At 46.9% G+C, this 17,167-nt stretch overlaps 1 protein-coding gene across 9 annotated transcripts in view; it reads left to right on the forward strand.

The window, feature by feature from the left end:
• EML1 (EMAP like 1) overlaps positions 1-17,167 on the forward strand; it is a 186,245-nt gene that overhangs the window by 86,720 nt on the left and 82,358 nt on the right. For all 9 annotated transcript variants that reach the window (XM_021099696.2, XM_084970155.1, XM_021099697.2 and 6 more), the window contains exon 2: positions 15,644-15,826. In XM_021099696.2, coding sequence (XP_020955355.1) covers positions 15,644-15,826 — 183 coding nt within the window. The remainder of the gene's footprint in view (positions 1-15,643; positions 15,827-17,167) is intronic.

A 17,167-nucleotide genomic window follows, 5' to 3' on the forward strand; every position in this document is an offset into this window, starting at 1 on the left:
TAGATCTCTACCTAGGCATTTCTCTCTCTTTTTTGGAGGCTGTTGTAAATGGTATTTTTTTAAATTTTAAATTCCAGTTGCTCCTCAGTGGTACACAGGGAAGAAGTTGACTTTCGTATATTAATGTTGTATCATGCCACCGTGTTCTAATCACTTGTTAGGTCCAGGAGGTTTTTTTGGTCCCTTCTTTGGGGTTTTCTGCATAAACAGGAATGTCGTCTGCAAGCAGTTTTATTTCTTCTTCCCAATTTGTATACCATTTCCTTCCTTTCATTATCTTCTTACCCTGGCTAGGGCTGGCGGTGTGACTGGGAGTGGTGAAAGGGGATATCCTGGCTTTGTTCCCAGTCTTAGGGGAAAAGCATCCCATTTCTCATCATCAAGGGTGGTGTTAGCTGTAGGCTTTTTGTAGATGTTCTTTAGCAAGCTGAGGAAGTTCACCTGGATTCCTAGTTTGCCAGATTTTCTCTTTATCCCTGGTGTTAAGCAATTCGATATTGGTCTGCCTTAGTGTCATTTTCTTCATATTTCCTATGCTTGGGATTCACTGAGCTTCTTGATCTATGGATTTCTTTTTCCTCTCTCACAGCATGTGAAAGTTCCTGGGCCAGGGATTGAACCCGTGCCACAGTAGCATCCCAAGCCTACTGCAGTGACAATGCCGGATCCTTAACCTGCTGTACCACAGGGGCACTCCTGATGTGTGGATTTATAATTTTCATCAGATTTGGAATTTTTCAGCCCTTATTGCTCTAATTATTTTCTGCTTTCCCCTCTCCTCTTCTTCAGGGACTTAAGCTACATAAGTAAGAGTTTGTCTTACAAACGCCCCAGGGCTTCATTCTCATTCCTTTTCTCTCTCTTTCTCCCCCTCTCCCCTCCCCTCCCCTCCCTCTCTGGAGTCTTCTTTCCTGTGAATTTCATTTTGGGTAGTTTCTGTTGCTGTTTCTTTGTGTTCATTGATCTTTCCAGTTACTCTCATCCAGCGTGTTACAGTTTTCATTTCTAGGAGTTTGTCTTATATTTGGAATATATATCTTCCATCCCCCTACCTAACGCATTGTCGTTCTTTTAGCTTTTTTTTTTTTTTTTTTTTTTTTTGGGAGGAGGGCGTCCTTTGGCATATGGAGGATCCCAGGCTAGGGGTTGAGTCAGAGCTGCAGCTGCTGGCCTACACCACAGCCACAGCAACACAGGATCCGATCCATGTCTGCACCTACACCACAGCTCACGGCAACGCCGGATCCTTAACCTGCTGATCGAGGCCAGGGATCGAACCCTCAAACTCATGGTTCCTAGTCAGATTCATTTCCGCTGCGCCACAACAGGAACTCCTCTGTTAGCTTTTTGAATGTAGGCAATGCAGTTATAATAACTTTAATTTTCCTTGTCTGCTAATTCTTTCATTTCTGGGTTAGTTTTGCTCAGTTGATTCTTTCCCTTATTATGGGTCATATTTTACTGCTTCTTGGAATGCCTGGTGGTTTTTCACTGGATGCCAGGCATGAATTTTACCTTGCTGTAAGATGGTTATTTTTATATTCCCATAAAAATGTTTAGCTTTGTTCTGGGATGTGGTTAAGTTACTTGGAAACAGTTTGATCCTTTCAGGTCTTGCTCTTAGGCTTTGCAGAGGGAATCAGAGCAGCATTTAGTCTAGGCTAAAATCCTGAGTTCACTACCGAATGCCCTGGGGATTATGTGGTTTCCTCTCTAGCTAAGGGTGACAGGTGCTATTCCCAGTCCCGAGTGAGCTCTGGTGATTGTGCTCTCTATTCTCATTGAACAGTTCCTTCCCCAGACCTGGGTAATTTCCTCACTCATAAATGCTGATCAGCACTCAGCTGAAGGCTTGGGGGGTGTTCTCTGCAGATTTGCAGAGTTTCCTCTCTTTGCAGCTCTGCCCTCTTCTCCTCCGTCCTTGGACTTCCAGCTCTGCCTCCTCAGCTTAGTGAGACCTCCAGGCTCCACCTGGCTCCCCTCCTGGCATCACTTCCTGGATCCTAGGGTTCCCCTCTTTTGCTTGTCATCTCCGCATAATCACTGTCCCTCGCTGTCTGATGTCCAGTCTTGCAAACTATTGTGCAATGTATCATATCTGTTCTTTTTAGCTGGTTTTTTTTTTGGGGGGGGGTATGGCAGATCCACTCCCTGTTGCTCCATCTTGGCTGGAAGCAGAAGTTGATGGCACTTGGAAAAAAAAGTAGTTAGGCCATGTCAATAAGACAGGGCAAAGGAAAAGTCGTACAGTAACAGCAATAATCACGAAAGAGAAAGGTGGGTGGAGGAGGTGAGAAACCATCCTTCCCTTTGGCTTCTAAGCTCAGAATGTTGCCGGTCCACATTTTTGATAGGTTCCTAAAAGATAAGATCTACAATGAAAACCGAGGTCTTTTCGGTTCTAATGTCTTCCATGACCCACTCGTAACAACACATTATCCTAAAAATGGACCACTGGTTTTAGTATGTTTTAGAAAGTTTTATCTTGGAAATCAAGTGATCTGCCTTAAGCCCCTTCTTTTTCATAATCTTTTCCGTTATGGTCTATCCCAGAATATTACACATAGTTCCCTATGCTGTACAGTGGGGCCTTGTTGTTTATCTACTTATCTGTAATAGTTTGCCTCTGATAATCCCAAACTCCCAATCCTTCCCTCTCCTAGCTTCCTCCCCTTTGGCAGCCACAAGTCTGTTCTCTATGTCTGTGAATCTGTTTCTGTTTCTTCATTATAGTCATTCGTGTCATATTTTATTTATTTAGTTAGTTATTCATTTATTTATTTATTTACGGGCTGTACCCACAGCATATGGCGGTTCCCAGGCTAGGGGTTGAATCAGAGCTGCAGCTGCCAGCCTTCGCCACAGCCACAGCCATGCAGGATCCGAGCCACATCTTCTACACAGCCGAGACCTACACCACAGCTCGTGGCAACACCGCATCCCTGAATCCACTGAACAAGGCCAGGTACGGAACCCACATCCTCACGGGGCAACGCTAAATTGAGGTTTTTGAGGAACCTCCAGGCTGTTTTGCAAGTGGCTGCACCAACTTACACTCCCACGAACAGTGTCGGAGGATTTCCTTTTCTCCACACCCTGTCCAGCATTTGTTCCTTGTAGACTTTTAATTAATTAATTTTTATTTATTTTAAGGCCATAGCAGCGGCATATGGAAGTTCTCAGACCAGGGGTCGAATCTGAGCTACAGCTGCTGGCCTACACCACAGCCACAGCAATGCCAGATCCGAGCCACGTCTGTGACCTGCACCCCAACTCACGGCAACGCCGGATCCTTAACCCACTGGGCAAGGCCAGGGATCAAACCTCCTGCTCATGGATACCAGTCGGGTTCTTAACCAGCTGAGCCACAGCGAGAACTCCTTGTAGACTTTTTAATGATGGCCATTCTGACTGGTGCAAGGTGATACCTGATTATAGTTTTGATTTGTATTTTTCTAATAATTAGCAATGATGAACATATTTTCATGTGCCTCTTGGCCATCTGTATGTCTTCTTTGGAGAAATGTCTATTTAGGTCTTGCCCATTTTTCTTTTCTTTTTTTACTGTAAGTATTTCCTCTTTTTTTTAACTATAGTGATTTTTTTTTCATTATATGGTTTACAGTGTTTTGCCCACTTTTCGATTGAGTTTTTTCGTCGTTGTCGTTGTTGAGTTGAGTGAGCTGTTTGCATATTTTGGCAATATTTATTAAAGCTGCCTTTTCAGATCCTTTCTGCTAAGTCAGCTTATGAACTGAGGTCGTCTTATGGAGAAAGCACGCAGCAGATGTGAGGAGCGACTGTCGTGGTCGCCTCCACGTAGAATAAACATTTAGACTCCGGTTTGAGGTCTTTGTCAAGTTCTGCCACTATGCTCATGATTCTGTCTGCTCTCCTCTTTCCCACCTTCATAATTTTAATCTCTCCTTTTATGGTAAGGATTTAGCGATCCTGCATGACTTGCTAGGAGTGTTATTACAAAGCTTTAGTCTTTTTTCTTCTCCCTCCCCTTCCCTCTCTTCCTCCCTCCCTCTCCCCTGCCCCTCCCTCTCATCCCAGCCGTCCCAGACTGGATGTGCCATTCCTGCCTCAGTGTTCCCGGGGTCTCCACATCAGAGCAAAGGCCAAGCCTTAGGGCAAATCCCTTCACACATTGTTGGGTGTTTCTCTTCTGCTAAATTGCAGCTTCTCTTGTTTGCTTTAAAACTATTAAATGGGGGGGGGGTATTAACAACTTTACAGAGCCCAGGTCTTTTCGTTTCTGACAGCAGCAGGAAACAAAACCACATCTGCAAAAGCAGGAGTGTGTGTGCATGCACCTGAGTGTGCTGTGTGTATGTGTGTATGCATGCATATATGTCTGTGTGTACATGGGGGGTTGCATGGGTAATATTAAAAATAAATGCTCAGGTATTATATTAAAGGGTTAAGTTTTAAATAAATATTGTAAGGATCTCAAGGAATCTCAGGGCTCCGTGGGAATCTTTGCCGGCTCGGTAACTATGGTTAGACACAATGAAATTAGAGCATATTTCAAGATAAGGTAATTAACGTATTTCCTAAATAGAATTTCAAGGCTGCTCTCTCTGGAAGCGATTGTTCTTATTCTCCCTCTTTCACTTCATTCATTATTCATTCATCAAAACCCACTAGCTCACCCAAAATCCTCCTCTTCCTCCTTCACCTGTGTTTTGTTTTAGGTTCGTCCGGTCCTCATGTTACATCTTCCGCCAGCTTTGTGTTCAGCTTGTGATGGGGGTGGGGTGGGGACAGTTTAATTGCTCTCTCTCTCTCCTTTTTTTTTTGTCTTGTCTTTTTGTCTTTTCAGGGCCGCACCCGCAGCATGTGGAGGTTCCCAGGCTAGGGGTCTAATGGGAGCTGTAGCCACCAGCCTACGCCAGAGCCACAGCAACACGGGATCTGAGCCACGTCTGCAACCTACACCACAACTCACGGCAATGCCGGATCCTCAACCCATGGATCAAGGCCAGGGATCAAACCCGCAACCTCATGGTTCCTAGTCAGTTTTGTTAACCACTGCGCCACGACGGGAACTCCCTAATTGCTCTCATGTGTGTTCCTGTATTTCTTGGCTAGATGGAGCGCCCTAAGATTAGGAAGGTCGTAGTATTCATTGCAGATCTAGCCTAGAGGATGCTCGGTACCATTTTATTGAAGTGAACGGAAAATTTGTTGGCTTTGACATTGTGTCATCTAATTCAACTGAGTCACACATCTCTCCTTAGGGTGATCTTATGTGTTTTTTTCTGGCCTCCAGCACCCCTGTTTCACAACCTAAGAGTCATGAAAGGTCCTGGTTCCATTTCCTTCCAGCTTCAGGAGGCTCTGCTCAAGTTCCTTTACTCAGTAGGCCATGGCAGCATTTCTAGATCAGTCAAGGGCAGTTGTAGAATTCTTTCACAGTCAAGTGTACAAACATTAGCTCGGCGTCCGTTGGGACAGGTTTACTGATGGATGGGTCAGTTCTTGTCATTGTCTATGAAGTGATGAATTTCAGAGCTGAGCTCAAGCGACAGATCCAGCCCTGGGATGAGCAAGGCTCAGAATAGAATTCCTGGCTGATCCAGATGATCAAAGGAGAGGCAGGTGTGCTGTAGCCCTCCGGCCAGCAGTAGTGTTGAGGGCTGCAAACCTGACCGTAGGCTGAGATCCAGACCTTAAAATGACGGAGGATGTGTCGCTTCCCTGCGTTACCTGTTTCCATATTTCTTCTGCTGATGGAAGCCATAGGGGTTCAGACTGTGACAACACAATACAGCCTCTCTGCAAACAGGGCAAAGCATGGAAAGCCGGCTTTCATGTGAGATGTCTGTCTACAGTTATGAGGGGAGAGGTTGTTAGTCCTTATTGCTGATATGACTGGTTCCTAAAATACCGGAACCTTGTAATAAGATTTCTAGGAGTGTCCACTGTGGCTCAGTGGGTGAAGAACCCAGTGTAGTCTCCCTGAGGATGTGGGTTCGATCCCTGGCCTCACTCAGTGAATTAAGCATCTGGTGTTGCCACAAGCTGTGGCATAGGCCGCAGATGCCGCTCGGATCCATTGCTGCTGTGGCTGTGGTGTGGGCCTCAGCCGCAGCTCCAGTTCAACCCCTAGCTTAGGAGCTTGCATATGCCAAAGGTGGTGCCATAAAAAGAAAAAAAAAAGATTTCTAAATATAATTTGCCTAATGTTTTGGAAAAAATAAAATGATGGAAAACATTTCATGCATATTTTACTTCGAACCACCCAAGTCCCACCAGAATTAATACTTGTCGTTTGGAGGGACCACAGGATACAGTGTGAAGCTACCCTTTCCACGAGGGCTGCTTCCTACTGCACGGCTTCAGATGAGGTGGGTGAGAAGCGCAACTTCTTCAGCCTCATCTCTGAAATGGGATGACACCCATCAGAGGAAGCCGTGTGAACTGGAGATAAGGCACCGTAAGACACAGGGTCTGGCACACAGTGGGGAGTAAAGGGTAACTATTATTATTTGAGTGCCACCCTTGTTGTTTTGTTTTTGTTTTTTTGTTTGTTTTTTTGTCTTTTTGCCATTTCTTGGGCCATTCCCGTGGCATATGGAGGTTCCCAGGCTAGGGGTCGAATCGGAGCCGCAGCCACCGGCCTACGCCAGAGCCACAGCAACGCAGGATCCGAGCTGCGTCTGTGACCTACACCACAGCTCACGGCAACACCGGATCCTTAACCCACTGAGCAAGGGCAGGGATCGAACCCACATCATCACAGACACTGTGTCAGGTTGTTGATCTACTGAGCCACAGTAGGAGCTCCACATCACTGGAAGATTTAGAGTCAAGAGCCTGTGTTTGTCTCTAGGTAATGAGATAATCAGATGAATGGAGGGAAAGTGTGCTTTCCTTGCCTTTATTTTTTATTTTATTTATTTTATTTTTTTTGTCTTTTTGCTATTTCTTGGGCTGCTCCCGCGGCATATGGAGGTTCCCAGGCTAGGGGTTGAATCGGAGCTGCAGCCACCGGCCTACGCCAGAGCCACAGCAACGCAGGATCCGAGCCGCGTCTGCAACCTACACCACAGCTCACGGCAACGCCGGATCCTTAACCCACTGAGCAAGGGCAGGGACCGAACCCGCAACCTCATGGTTCCTAGTCGGATTCGTTAACCACTGCGCCACAACGGGAACTCCCCTTGCCTTTTAAATAGAAGAAAACAGATGAGTTACCTAAAGATTTTTTGTGTCATTTTTTACTCAGAAGGGTAATTAAGGAGTTCCCTGGTGGCACATCAGTTTAAGGATCTGGCGTTGTCACTACTGTGGCTTGGGTTCAGTCCCTGGCCTAGGAACTTCCACATGCCAAGGGCATGGCCAAAAAAAAATTTTTTTTTGTTGATGGTCGCACTCACAGCATATGGAAGTTCCTGGGCCAGGGACTGAGTCTGAGCTACAGCTGTGACCTACACTGTAGCTGCAGCAATGCTGGATCTTTTAACCCACTGCTCCAGGCTGGGATTGAACCTGCACCTCCGTAGAGACCCAAGCTGCTGGAGTTGGATTCTTAACCCCCTGTGCCACGGTGGGAACTCTAAAAAAAATTTTTTTAAGGGTAATTAAACTCTTTTTTTTTGGTCTTTTTTGGACTGCGTTCTCAGCATATGGAAGTTCTGAGACTAGGGGTTGAATCAGAACTGCAGCTGCTGGCCTTTGCCACAAGCACAGCAACACCTGATCTGAGCCACAGCTGCAGCTTACAGTGCAGCTCATGCTGGGTCCTTAACCCACTGAGTGAGGCCAGGGGTCGAACTCGCATCCTCGTGGAAACTAGTCAGGTTCATTACCACTGAGCTGCAACGGGAACTCCAGGGTAGTTAAACTTAATAAGCCTTAGTCACAAATAGTTACATGAAGATCGAGAGAAAGGGCAGAGCTGCCAGATTGTTTTTTAACCTGTGGGACAAGGAGTGATGCAGCACCTTCTTGGACCCAGGACATCGCTTGAAACTCAGAAAGAAGCCGGCACTGGGCTCCGTTCTCACAAGAGGCGAGCCAGGATAGAGCCGTGGACTAATGCCTGGTCCATCCTTTGGCCACAGATCACGTGTGTCATGTGAGAGGGCTTTAAGGAATTCTTCATCTTTTTTTTTAAAATAATGATTCTTTTTTTTTCCATTATAGCTGGTTTATGGTGTTCTGTCAATTTTCTCCTGGACAGCACGGTGACCCAGTCACACATACATGTAGACGCTCTTTTTTCTCGCATTATCCTGCTCCATCATAAGGGACTAGACGTAGTTCCCGGTGCGACACAGCAGCTCTTCTTCATCTTAAGCTTAATGATGTCCCATGTCCTCACCTTGACTGGAGGCGCTCCGGAGGCAGAAATGGTACCTTTCACTCTAGTCTGGGCCCCGTCGTGGAGCGAGGCCTGCACATCCCCGCAGACTTGGCCCCGTAACTATTGTTACTGTCGATGTCACCGACGGCCAGTGTTTGCGCTCTGCTGTCGCAAGCAGTGCTGACAGCCGTCAACTGTGGAAGTGCCCCACTCCCTGTTACGTGGAGCGCCCACTCTCCGTCGTCATATTTCATGTTTTGTTTTCATGACCGTGGCCCCACAAGCACCTCAGAAGACAGCCTGCGGTGTCATTCTTGGAGAGGGTAAGCCGTTCGCCAAGCTTACACAGCCCACAAGGAGCAGACCCAGGGGCTGAGCCCTGCCCGTTTGAATCCCAGGTCAGTGTACCCTCTAAAGCCCCAGGACCCGGACAGTCCAGGGCAGGTCACACGGATCGTTAGCCTTTCTGAGCTGGTTTTGTTTGGGACCTTGACAAAATGCCACGAGGCGGGACATTGTAGCCGCAGGCAGGTCTGCTGCTGGCCGAGGATGCAGGGTGGTTGGCCAGCTGAGACGTCTGTATGACGGTCCACGGCTGTGGGTCTGGATCTGCTTCTGATTAAATCCCCTCTGCCCCCTTTGCCGTGGTGGGATCACCATCCGAGAGATGGTCACCTGACCCTGAGGTAAAGGGACACCTCCTCGCCGTGTGTACATCGCTCGCCATGCCCCAGCCCTCGCCAAGAGGTCTCGTTCCCACAGAGGTTTCAACATCGCAGGAGATAAAAATGTAGAGAATAGCATCTTTTTCAAACCTCCCCTGACACCGCAAAGTACAGGGTTGCTTGCAAGAATATGAAGATTTTGGAAAATAGGATAAAGTGGCTTTCTTGTTAACACTGTTTTAATGACCTCCATAGATAAATTTCAGCGGCACTGGAACGAACATTACTTGAAATACATAACTTGTGAAGGTTTTGTTTGGGCTGGATTCCCAACCTAACGAGGTTTTCTTTGATGGAGTTCAGATGAATCCCATCCTGGGCTGTGGACTCCCGGGCACTGTTCAGAGGCTTGATACCGTCTGGGTTGCTTCGACCAAGCTTGGGGTTTTGTTTTTCATTATGCTAATGAGTTGTGCCCCAGCCGAATTGGCATGTGAAGTCATTTGAACAACCCCAGCCGTTTCTGTGCACAAGAAGGTTAAGAACTTCAGACGGGCTCCCACAGCTGCCAGGAAGCCTCCGGTCTGCTCTCGAGAGTAATTACCTGCAGGAGCCGAAGTAAAGCAGTCCATCCACCGCAGGTTAAAGCTGGGGTTCTGGCAGCGTTTGATAAGCACGAAGATTGTGCCCTGGGGAAAACTTTAGCGAATCTCACACATGGACATTCTTTGAAACAGATCAGACATTTCAGTGTTTACTCACTTGTATTTGAAGGCAGATGTTGAGGTGGTTGGGCTTTTGGCTTTGGGGTTTGGAGGGATTTGGGGTTCCCTGGTGGCTCAGTAGGTTGAGGGTCCGGTGTTGTCCCTGCTATGGCTTGGGTGCTTCTGTGGTGCAGGTTGGATCCGTGGCCTGGGAGTTTTCGTAGGCTGTGGGCACAGCCCTCCCCAGTTTTTAAAAAGAAAATTTGACTTTTTCCTATGTGAACATGGCCATATAATTAAAATAGAGTCTGATTTATGCCGTTTTATGAAAACCATCTGTGGTGCCAACGGAGGCCACAGAGAGGCTATTTTGCATCATCAATTTGTGTAACGTGGAGCAGGCCTGCCTGGTCTGGCTGGGTAGCTTATATGATATGGACGTGAAAATGCAGGGTTGACGATAGAAGCTGACTCTTCCCCTCCAGGACGTCGCCGGCCGCCAGTCAGTGGCTCGGGTCCCTTTGATGCGTGTGTTCGCCCTCCTCGAAGCCACCGTCTGCTCAGATGGCCCCAGAGATCAAAGGAGTGAATGACTCGATGTGCCAGATCACTTCATGACTTAGAAACTCTGTTACTAATAAAATGCTAATTTCTAGTGAATTTCCCAGCGCTGTTTTGCATAATAGTGTTCAGACAGCACGTCGAAATTTGGAAGGGAAAGTTAAAGTTGAATTTACTGGCGTTCCCCTTGTGGCTCGGTGGATTAAAACCTGACATAATGTGAGGATGCAGGCTCCATCCCTGGCCTTGCTCAGCGGGTTAAGGATCTGGTGTTGCCGTGAGCTGCCACGTAGATCACAGATGTGGCTCGGATCTGGCGTTGCTGTGGCTGTGGTGTAGGCCTGCAGCTGCAGCTTTGATTTGACCAGCTTTCATTAGTCTGGGAACTGCCATATGCTGCAGGTAAGGCCCTACAAAGAAAAAAAGTTGAATTTACTTTGGTAATTTTTATCAATAATAATAATAATAATAGCTTACTTATGTCTTATATTTATGGAACATTTACTGAATGTGAAAATACATCCCAAGGGCTCTCTCTGTATTAGCTCATTTAATATTACAACAACCCCATGAGGTGTTGATGACTACGGGGGGGTCTCTGTTTTACAAGTGGGGAAACCAAGGCACATAGTGATTACATAATTTTTTTTTAATCTTTTTGTCTTTTTAGTGCTGCACCCACAGCATATGGAGGTTCCCAGGCTAGGGGTCAAATCAGAGTTACAGCTGCTGGCCTACACCACGGCCACAGCAACTTGGGATCCCACCCACATCTGTAACCTACACCACAGCTCTTAGCAATGCCAGAGCTTTAATCCACTGAGCAAGGCCAGGGATCAAACCCGCATCCTGATGGATACTAGTCGGAGTAGTTTCCGATGTGCCACAACAGGAAATCCAAGGAGTATTCAGCTTTCATTGAAATATTTCTCTATTTTTTTTCTTTTTTCAAAATTTTATGGAATATAGCTGATTCACCATGTTGCGTTAATTTCGGATGTCAAGAGATTTCCCTGAAGTATTTCTTTGCTGAGATCTCACAGTATAAAAGCAACCAACTTCAACAAGCAAAAGCAATAGCTTTGGCGTTCCCACTGTGGCACAGTGGGGTGGGCAGCATCTCAGGAGTGCTGGGATGCAGGTTCAATCCCCAGCCCAGCACAGTGGGGTTAAGGATCCTGCGTTGCCGCAGCTGCTGTGCAGGTCACCACTGAGACAGATCTGCTCCCTGGCCTGGGAATTCTGTATGCCTTGGGGCGGTCAAAAAAGAAACAAACCAAAAAACCAATAGCTTTTAATTGACAAAGCCAACAGGAAGACTTTCTCTCACTTGAACTCTCAACAAGTTATTAGGTTAACATTCAGCAAAACTGCCTTTTCGAGATAACTGTGTATTTTAACGCAGTATAGAGTCATGTAACTGCTGCCACAGCCCGACAGAGTGTTTCATCACCCCCCCAGGACTCCCGTACTACGCCCCTACCCAGCCTCCGCACCCTCTGATCGGTTCTTCTCTGCGGTTTTGCCTTTGCCCATATAAGTGGAATCATGCAGCGTGTGGCCGCCTGAGACTGGCCGTCTTCACTCAGCACAGTGCCCTTGACGTCTGTCCGAATCGCTGCATCGATCAGCAGGCTGTCCTCTCTTATTACCGGGTTGTAACCCACTGTACGGCGGCACCACCGTTCATTCACCGGTTTATCCACATTTGAGTTGCTTCCATATCTTACCAAGTAGGAATCCAGCCACTTTCAAGGGTGTACAGCTTTTGTACGGCTGTGAGTGTGCATTTCTTGGAGTCGGTGCTTAGGGATTGCTACATCACCTGGTAACCATATGGCTGTCTTTACAAGAAACTGCTTCACTGTTTTCCGGAGTGACTGTACCATTTTCTGTGTCCACCAGCAGCGTAGGAGTTTCATTTGCTCCAGATTCTCCCTGCATTTGGTTTTGTCAGTATTTTGTATCATACACTTCTCATAGGTAGAGAGCAGTATCTCACTGTGGGGTTTTTTTTAATTTTTTTATTGGAGTTGATTTGCACTGTTCTGTCGGTGTCTGCTGTCCAGCAAAGCGACCCAGCACATTCTCACACATGATCCTCCATCCTGCTCCATCACAAGTGACTGTGCTGTACCGCAGGAGCTCACTGCTCATCCGCTCCAGATGCAAGAGTTTACGTCTACTAACCCCAAACTCCCAGTCCCTCCCCCTCCCCTGGGCAACCACGAGTCCGTTCTCCAAAGTCCATGAGGTTTTTTTTCTGTGGGTAGGTTCATTCGCGCCAGGTATTGGATTCCAGATATAAGTATATCATGTGGTATTTGTCTTTCTCTTTCTGACAAACTTCACATAGTGTGAGAGTCTCCGGTTCCGCCCGTGTTGCGGGATTCCGTCATGGCCTTTTCACGTGCCTGGTTGGTCGTCTGTATATCCTCTTTGGTGACATGTCGCTTCTAGTCTTTTGCCTAATTTTTTCTTTTCGTATTTTTAAAATCGGGTTATTTCTTTTCTCGCTGTTGGGTTTTTTAAGTTCTTTCAATGTCTTAACAGGGAGAGACAGAACAAAAGAACACACCCTCTAGGGTTCCTAAAGGAAGCAGTCTGACTCCGACATTAGGGGTGAAGAATGGGGTGTCCAGTTCTAGGAAGGGGAGGAGGGTAAGGAAAGGATATTTGCAAGTTCTTACCTCACAGTTTGAATTTTTTCTTTTTTCTTTTTTTGTCTTTTTAGGGCCACATCTGCAGCATATGGAGGTTCCCAGGCTAGGGGTCCAATTGGACCTATGACACAGCCACAGCAACGCCAGATCCGAGCCCCTTCTGCGACCTACACTGCAGCTCATGGCAGCACTGGATCCGTAACCCACTGAGTGAGGCCTGGGATCGAACCTGTGTCCTCATAGATTCTACCCAGTCAGATTCGATTCTGCTGAGCCATGACAAGAATGCCTTCCTTTTTTCTTTTTTTTTTTTTTTTAAAGAGATGGGACTCTGATGTATTTTTTAAAGAGTTAATGTCTCTTCATTTTATATATGTGATATCTCTTCATAAGAATGTAACAGTTTTAGGAGTTCCCTGGTGAGTCAGTGGGTTAAGGACTCGACATTGTCACTGTTGTGGAGCAGGTTTGATCCGTGGCTCAGGAACTTCCAAATGCCGAAGATGTAGCCAAAGGGGAAAAAAAAGAACAATTTTACTTCTTTTTACAGCTGCACATGCAGCGTATGGAAGTTCCCAGGCCAGAGGTCAAATTGGAACTGCAGCTGCCAGCCTGTGCCACAGCCACAGTAATGCCAGATCCGAGCCCCATCTGTGACCCATGCTGCAGCTTGTGGCAATGCCAGATCCGTAACACAATGAGTGAGCCCAGGGATTGAACCGCATCCTCACAGGGACATCATTGGGTCCTTAACCCACTGAGCCACAACGGGAACTCCAAACTTAACAATTTTAGATGCGTATGGGTGCTTAGTAAGCGCTCTGGGTTATCGGATGTTCGAAACCTATTATTCTCTTTCAGAAGTGCCACTGACACCCTTGAAAACCATTTTTCTATATGAAACAACTGTGTTCCTTAGAAAGTTGGCAGAGCTTGAATTTAAGGGCAAGACAGAATGATAGCCAGCAGGTAGAAGTTATAAGGTGGGAGATTTCAATTTCAAAGGCCACCACTCTCTGAATACTCCTCATGCTTCCGAGTTCCCATGTTTCGCTAAATTGTTTCCTTTGCCTGGAATGCCGTTCTTCTTGCTTTTCCACCTTGTAAATGTTTTTATCCTTCAAGGTCCACCCCTACTTTCTCCTGCTTTTCCAAATCCAATTACTTGTTCTTCTCTATGTTCATTTAACACTTTGTATATTCCTCTGTTCTATAACTCATCACACTGTTTCAGGAATTCATGGACGTGTGTCTGCTCCATCACACAGAGAGCTTCCCAAGGATAACTATGTGAATCCATCCTCTTTATATCCTGCAGCTAATTTCATGCATGCTTCACCAGAGAAACCCATGAAACCATTTATTCACCCGGGACTGGGGGTTTTCCATGTCTCCTCAGCCCCATTGCATGCACCACTCCGCCCTGGCCTCAAAGCCGCGAAGAAGGGAATTGAGCCGTGGAGTTGCCCATCCGCCTCCACCAAGGGAGTATAAACTCCCACCAGAGGTCATACACCCATGTCCTCTCTCCAGTACCTTCTGCTGTTGTTTGTAGAATTTCCAGGCTTAATGGTTACTTTCTGGCAGGGGCAGGGGTGCTGCCCCGGAGGGTCTGTAAACCCGGAAGCAGAGGAGACTCTGTGATGCTCATATGTGCGTTGGGAGGCAAAGACAGTACGCAAACAGGCCAGATGAGTAGAGCGCGTAGCGATGCTGCGACAGAAAGACTTAAGGTGGATGTGATTCAAAGAAATAACAATTTAAAAAAATTAAAAATAAAAAAAACTTAAAAAAAACTTTAAAAAACAAAACAAACAACCTTAGGGAAGGTTCTCTGCAAAGCTCCCGTTCTGGCTGAGACCAGAAGAACTTGATCAGGCCAAAGGCTGGTGGAGAGATGCTTCCAGCCGAGGCAACAGCAGACACCAGATCCCCAAGGTGGGAAAGAAAAGAGAGTGTGTGCTGAGCAGGGGACGTGGAGGGAGGGAGGCTGTGAAACGAGCTTGGAGAGGCAGAGGGAAGATCGCGGAGGGTCTTTGCCAAGGAATCGGGCGTTAGTGCTTCGGTGTAAGAAACGGAGGTGACTGTAGCTGTGAGGCCGTGCTGACCAATCCGATTTGCCCTCACCTGTGGCTTCGTCGGAGCAGGCGGTCCTTAAAAGTCTTGACTAGTGGCTAGTAGGACCTTGTGGTTATCCGACTGACCCGTAAGCATCGTCAGACGGAAGCTAGAAGCCCAGGCGATGGATTTCTGCAGCGTGCAGGACGTCGCAGTAGATACAGTCTAACACCCACTCTGTTTCCGAGGTTCCCTGATGTCACAGAAAAGAAAATAAGGCGGGGAGTTCCCGTGTGACTCAGCAGGTTAAGGATCCACCGTTGTCGCTGGCGTGGCTCAGGTTGCTGCTGTGGTGTGAGTTCAGTCCCTGGCCTGGGAACTTCTGCCTGTAGCGGGTATAGCCAAAAAAAAAAAAAAAAAAAAAAATTTGGCCTGCATCTAGAAAATGTATCACAGCGATTAAAACCGCAGTTTGTGACAAACAGAGAAAGACATGAGTGTCACAGAAGGAAGCACTGCAGTCCTGGGCGATAAAAGACTTCAGTTTCCACCCACGAGCCGTTGTCTTCGGGTTTTAAGCGTTCTTTTGTTACAGCAACGTGCTGGTGTGTGTTTCTGAGTCTGACTTGTCCGCGGAGCGCTGAGACTCACTTGTTCCCTGTTCCCTTGGTCTAGATGACAGCGCTTCCGCGGCCAGTAGCATGGAGGTGACAGACCGCATCGCCTCCCTGGAGCAGCGGGTCCAGATGCAGGAAGACGACATCCAGCTGCTCAAGTCGGCTTTGGCCGACGTGGTTCGGCGGCTGAACATTACCGAGGAGCAGCAGGCCGTGCTCAACAGGAAAGGCCCTACCAAAGGTAGGCTCGAGAAGAACGGGGGCAGCGATGGAACGGGGCTCCTTGCAGATTCGGGCTCCAGCAGATATGTTGCAAGCTTTTTTTTTTTTATAAGTTTTATTTTATATTGGGAGTTCCTGTCGTGGCTCAGCGGAAATCAATCAGACCAGCATCCATAAAGATGCAGGTTCCGTCCCTGGCCTTGCCCAGTGGGTTAAGGATCCAGTGTTGCTGTGAGCTGTGGTGTAGGTCACAGATGCAGCCCGGATCTGGCGTGGCTGTGGCTGTGGCTGTGGCCAGCAGTTACAGCTCCCATTGGACGCCTAGCCTGGGAACCTCCATATGCCACAGGTGCAGCCCTAAAAAGACCAAGACAGAGTTTTATTTGATATTGGAGTATGGTGTACAGCAGAATGATTCGGTTATACGTATACACACACCCATTCTTTTCCAGATTCTTTTCCCATATAGGTTATTACAGAACTTTGAGTAGAGTCCCCTGTGCTGCGCAGTAGGTCCTTGTCGCTTTTCTCCTTTATATACAGTAGTATGTATGAGTTAATCCCAAACTCCTAATTTATCCCTCCCCCACCTTTCCCTTTTGATAACCATAAGTTTGTCTTCGAGGTCTGCGTGTCTGTTTCTGTTTTGTAAATAAATCATTGGTTTCATTTTTTCAGAGTCTACATATAAGTGCCATCATATGATATATGTCTTTATCTGACTTCACTTAGTATCATCATCTCAAGGTCCATCCATGTTGCTGCAAATGGCATTATTTTATTCTTTTTTATGGCTGCATAATAGTCCATTGTATATCTGTACCATATCTTCTTTATCCGCTCATCCATTGATGAACATGTAGGTTGTTTGCATGTCTTGGCTACTGTAAATAGTGCTGCAGTGAACATTGAGGCGCGTGCATATTTTTGCATTAGAGTTTTTGCTGGATAGATGCCCAGGAGTGGAATTACTGGATCATATGGTAACTCTATGTTTAGGTTTTTAAGGAACCTCCATACTGTTCTCCATGGTGGTTGTACCTATGTACATTCCCACCAACAGTGTAGGAGGGTTCCCTTTTCTCCACACCCTCTCTAGCATTTGTTGTTTGTAGACATTTGCACTCCTAAATTTTTTTTTTTTTTTTTTTTTTTTGCTTTTTTGCTTTTTAGGGCCGCAGCCACAGCATATGGAAGTTCCTAGGCTAGGGGTCGAATCAGAGCAACAGCTGCTGGCCTGCACCACAGGCACAGCAACATGGGATCCAAGCTACATCTGTGACCTTCACCACAGCTCACGGCAATACCAGATCCCTGGCCTACTGAGCAAGGCCAGGGATCGAACCCACATCCTCAGGGA

The sequence above is a fragment of the Sus scrofa genome, chromosome 7, assembly GCF_054392235.1.
Source record: "Sus scrofa isolate SSC_HxYL_T2T_F1_AM1 chromosome 7, Sscrofa_HxYL_maternal_Yorkshire_Landrace_v2.0, whole genome shotgun sequence".
Lineage (NCBI taxonomy): Eukaryota > Metazoa > Chordata > Mammalia > Artiodactyla > Suidae > Sus > Sus scrofa.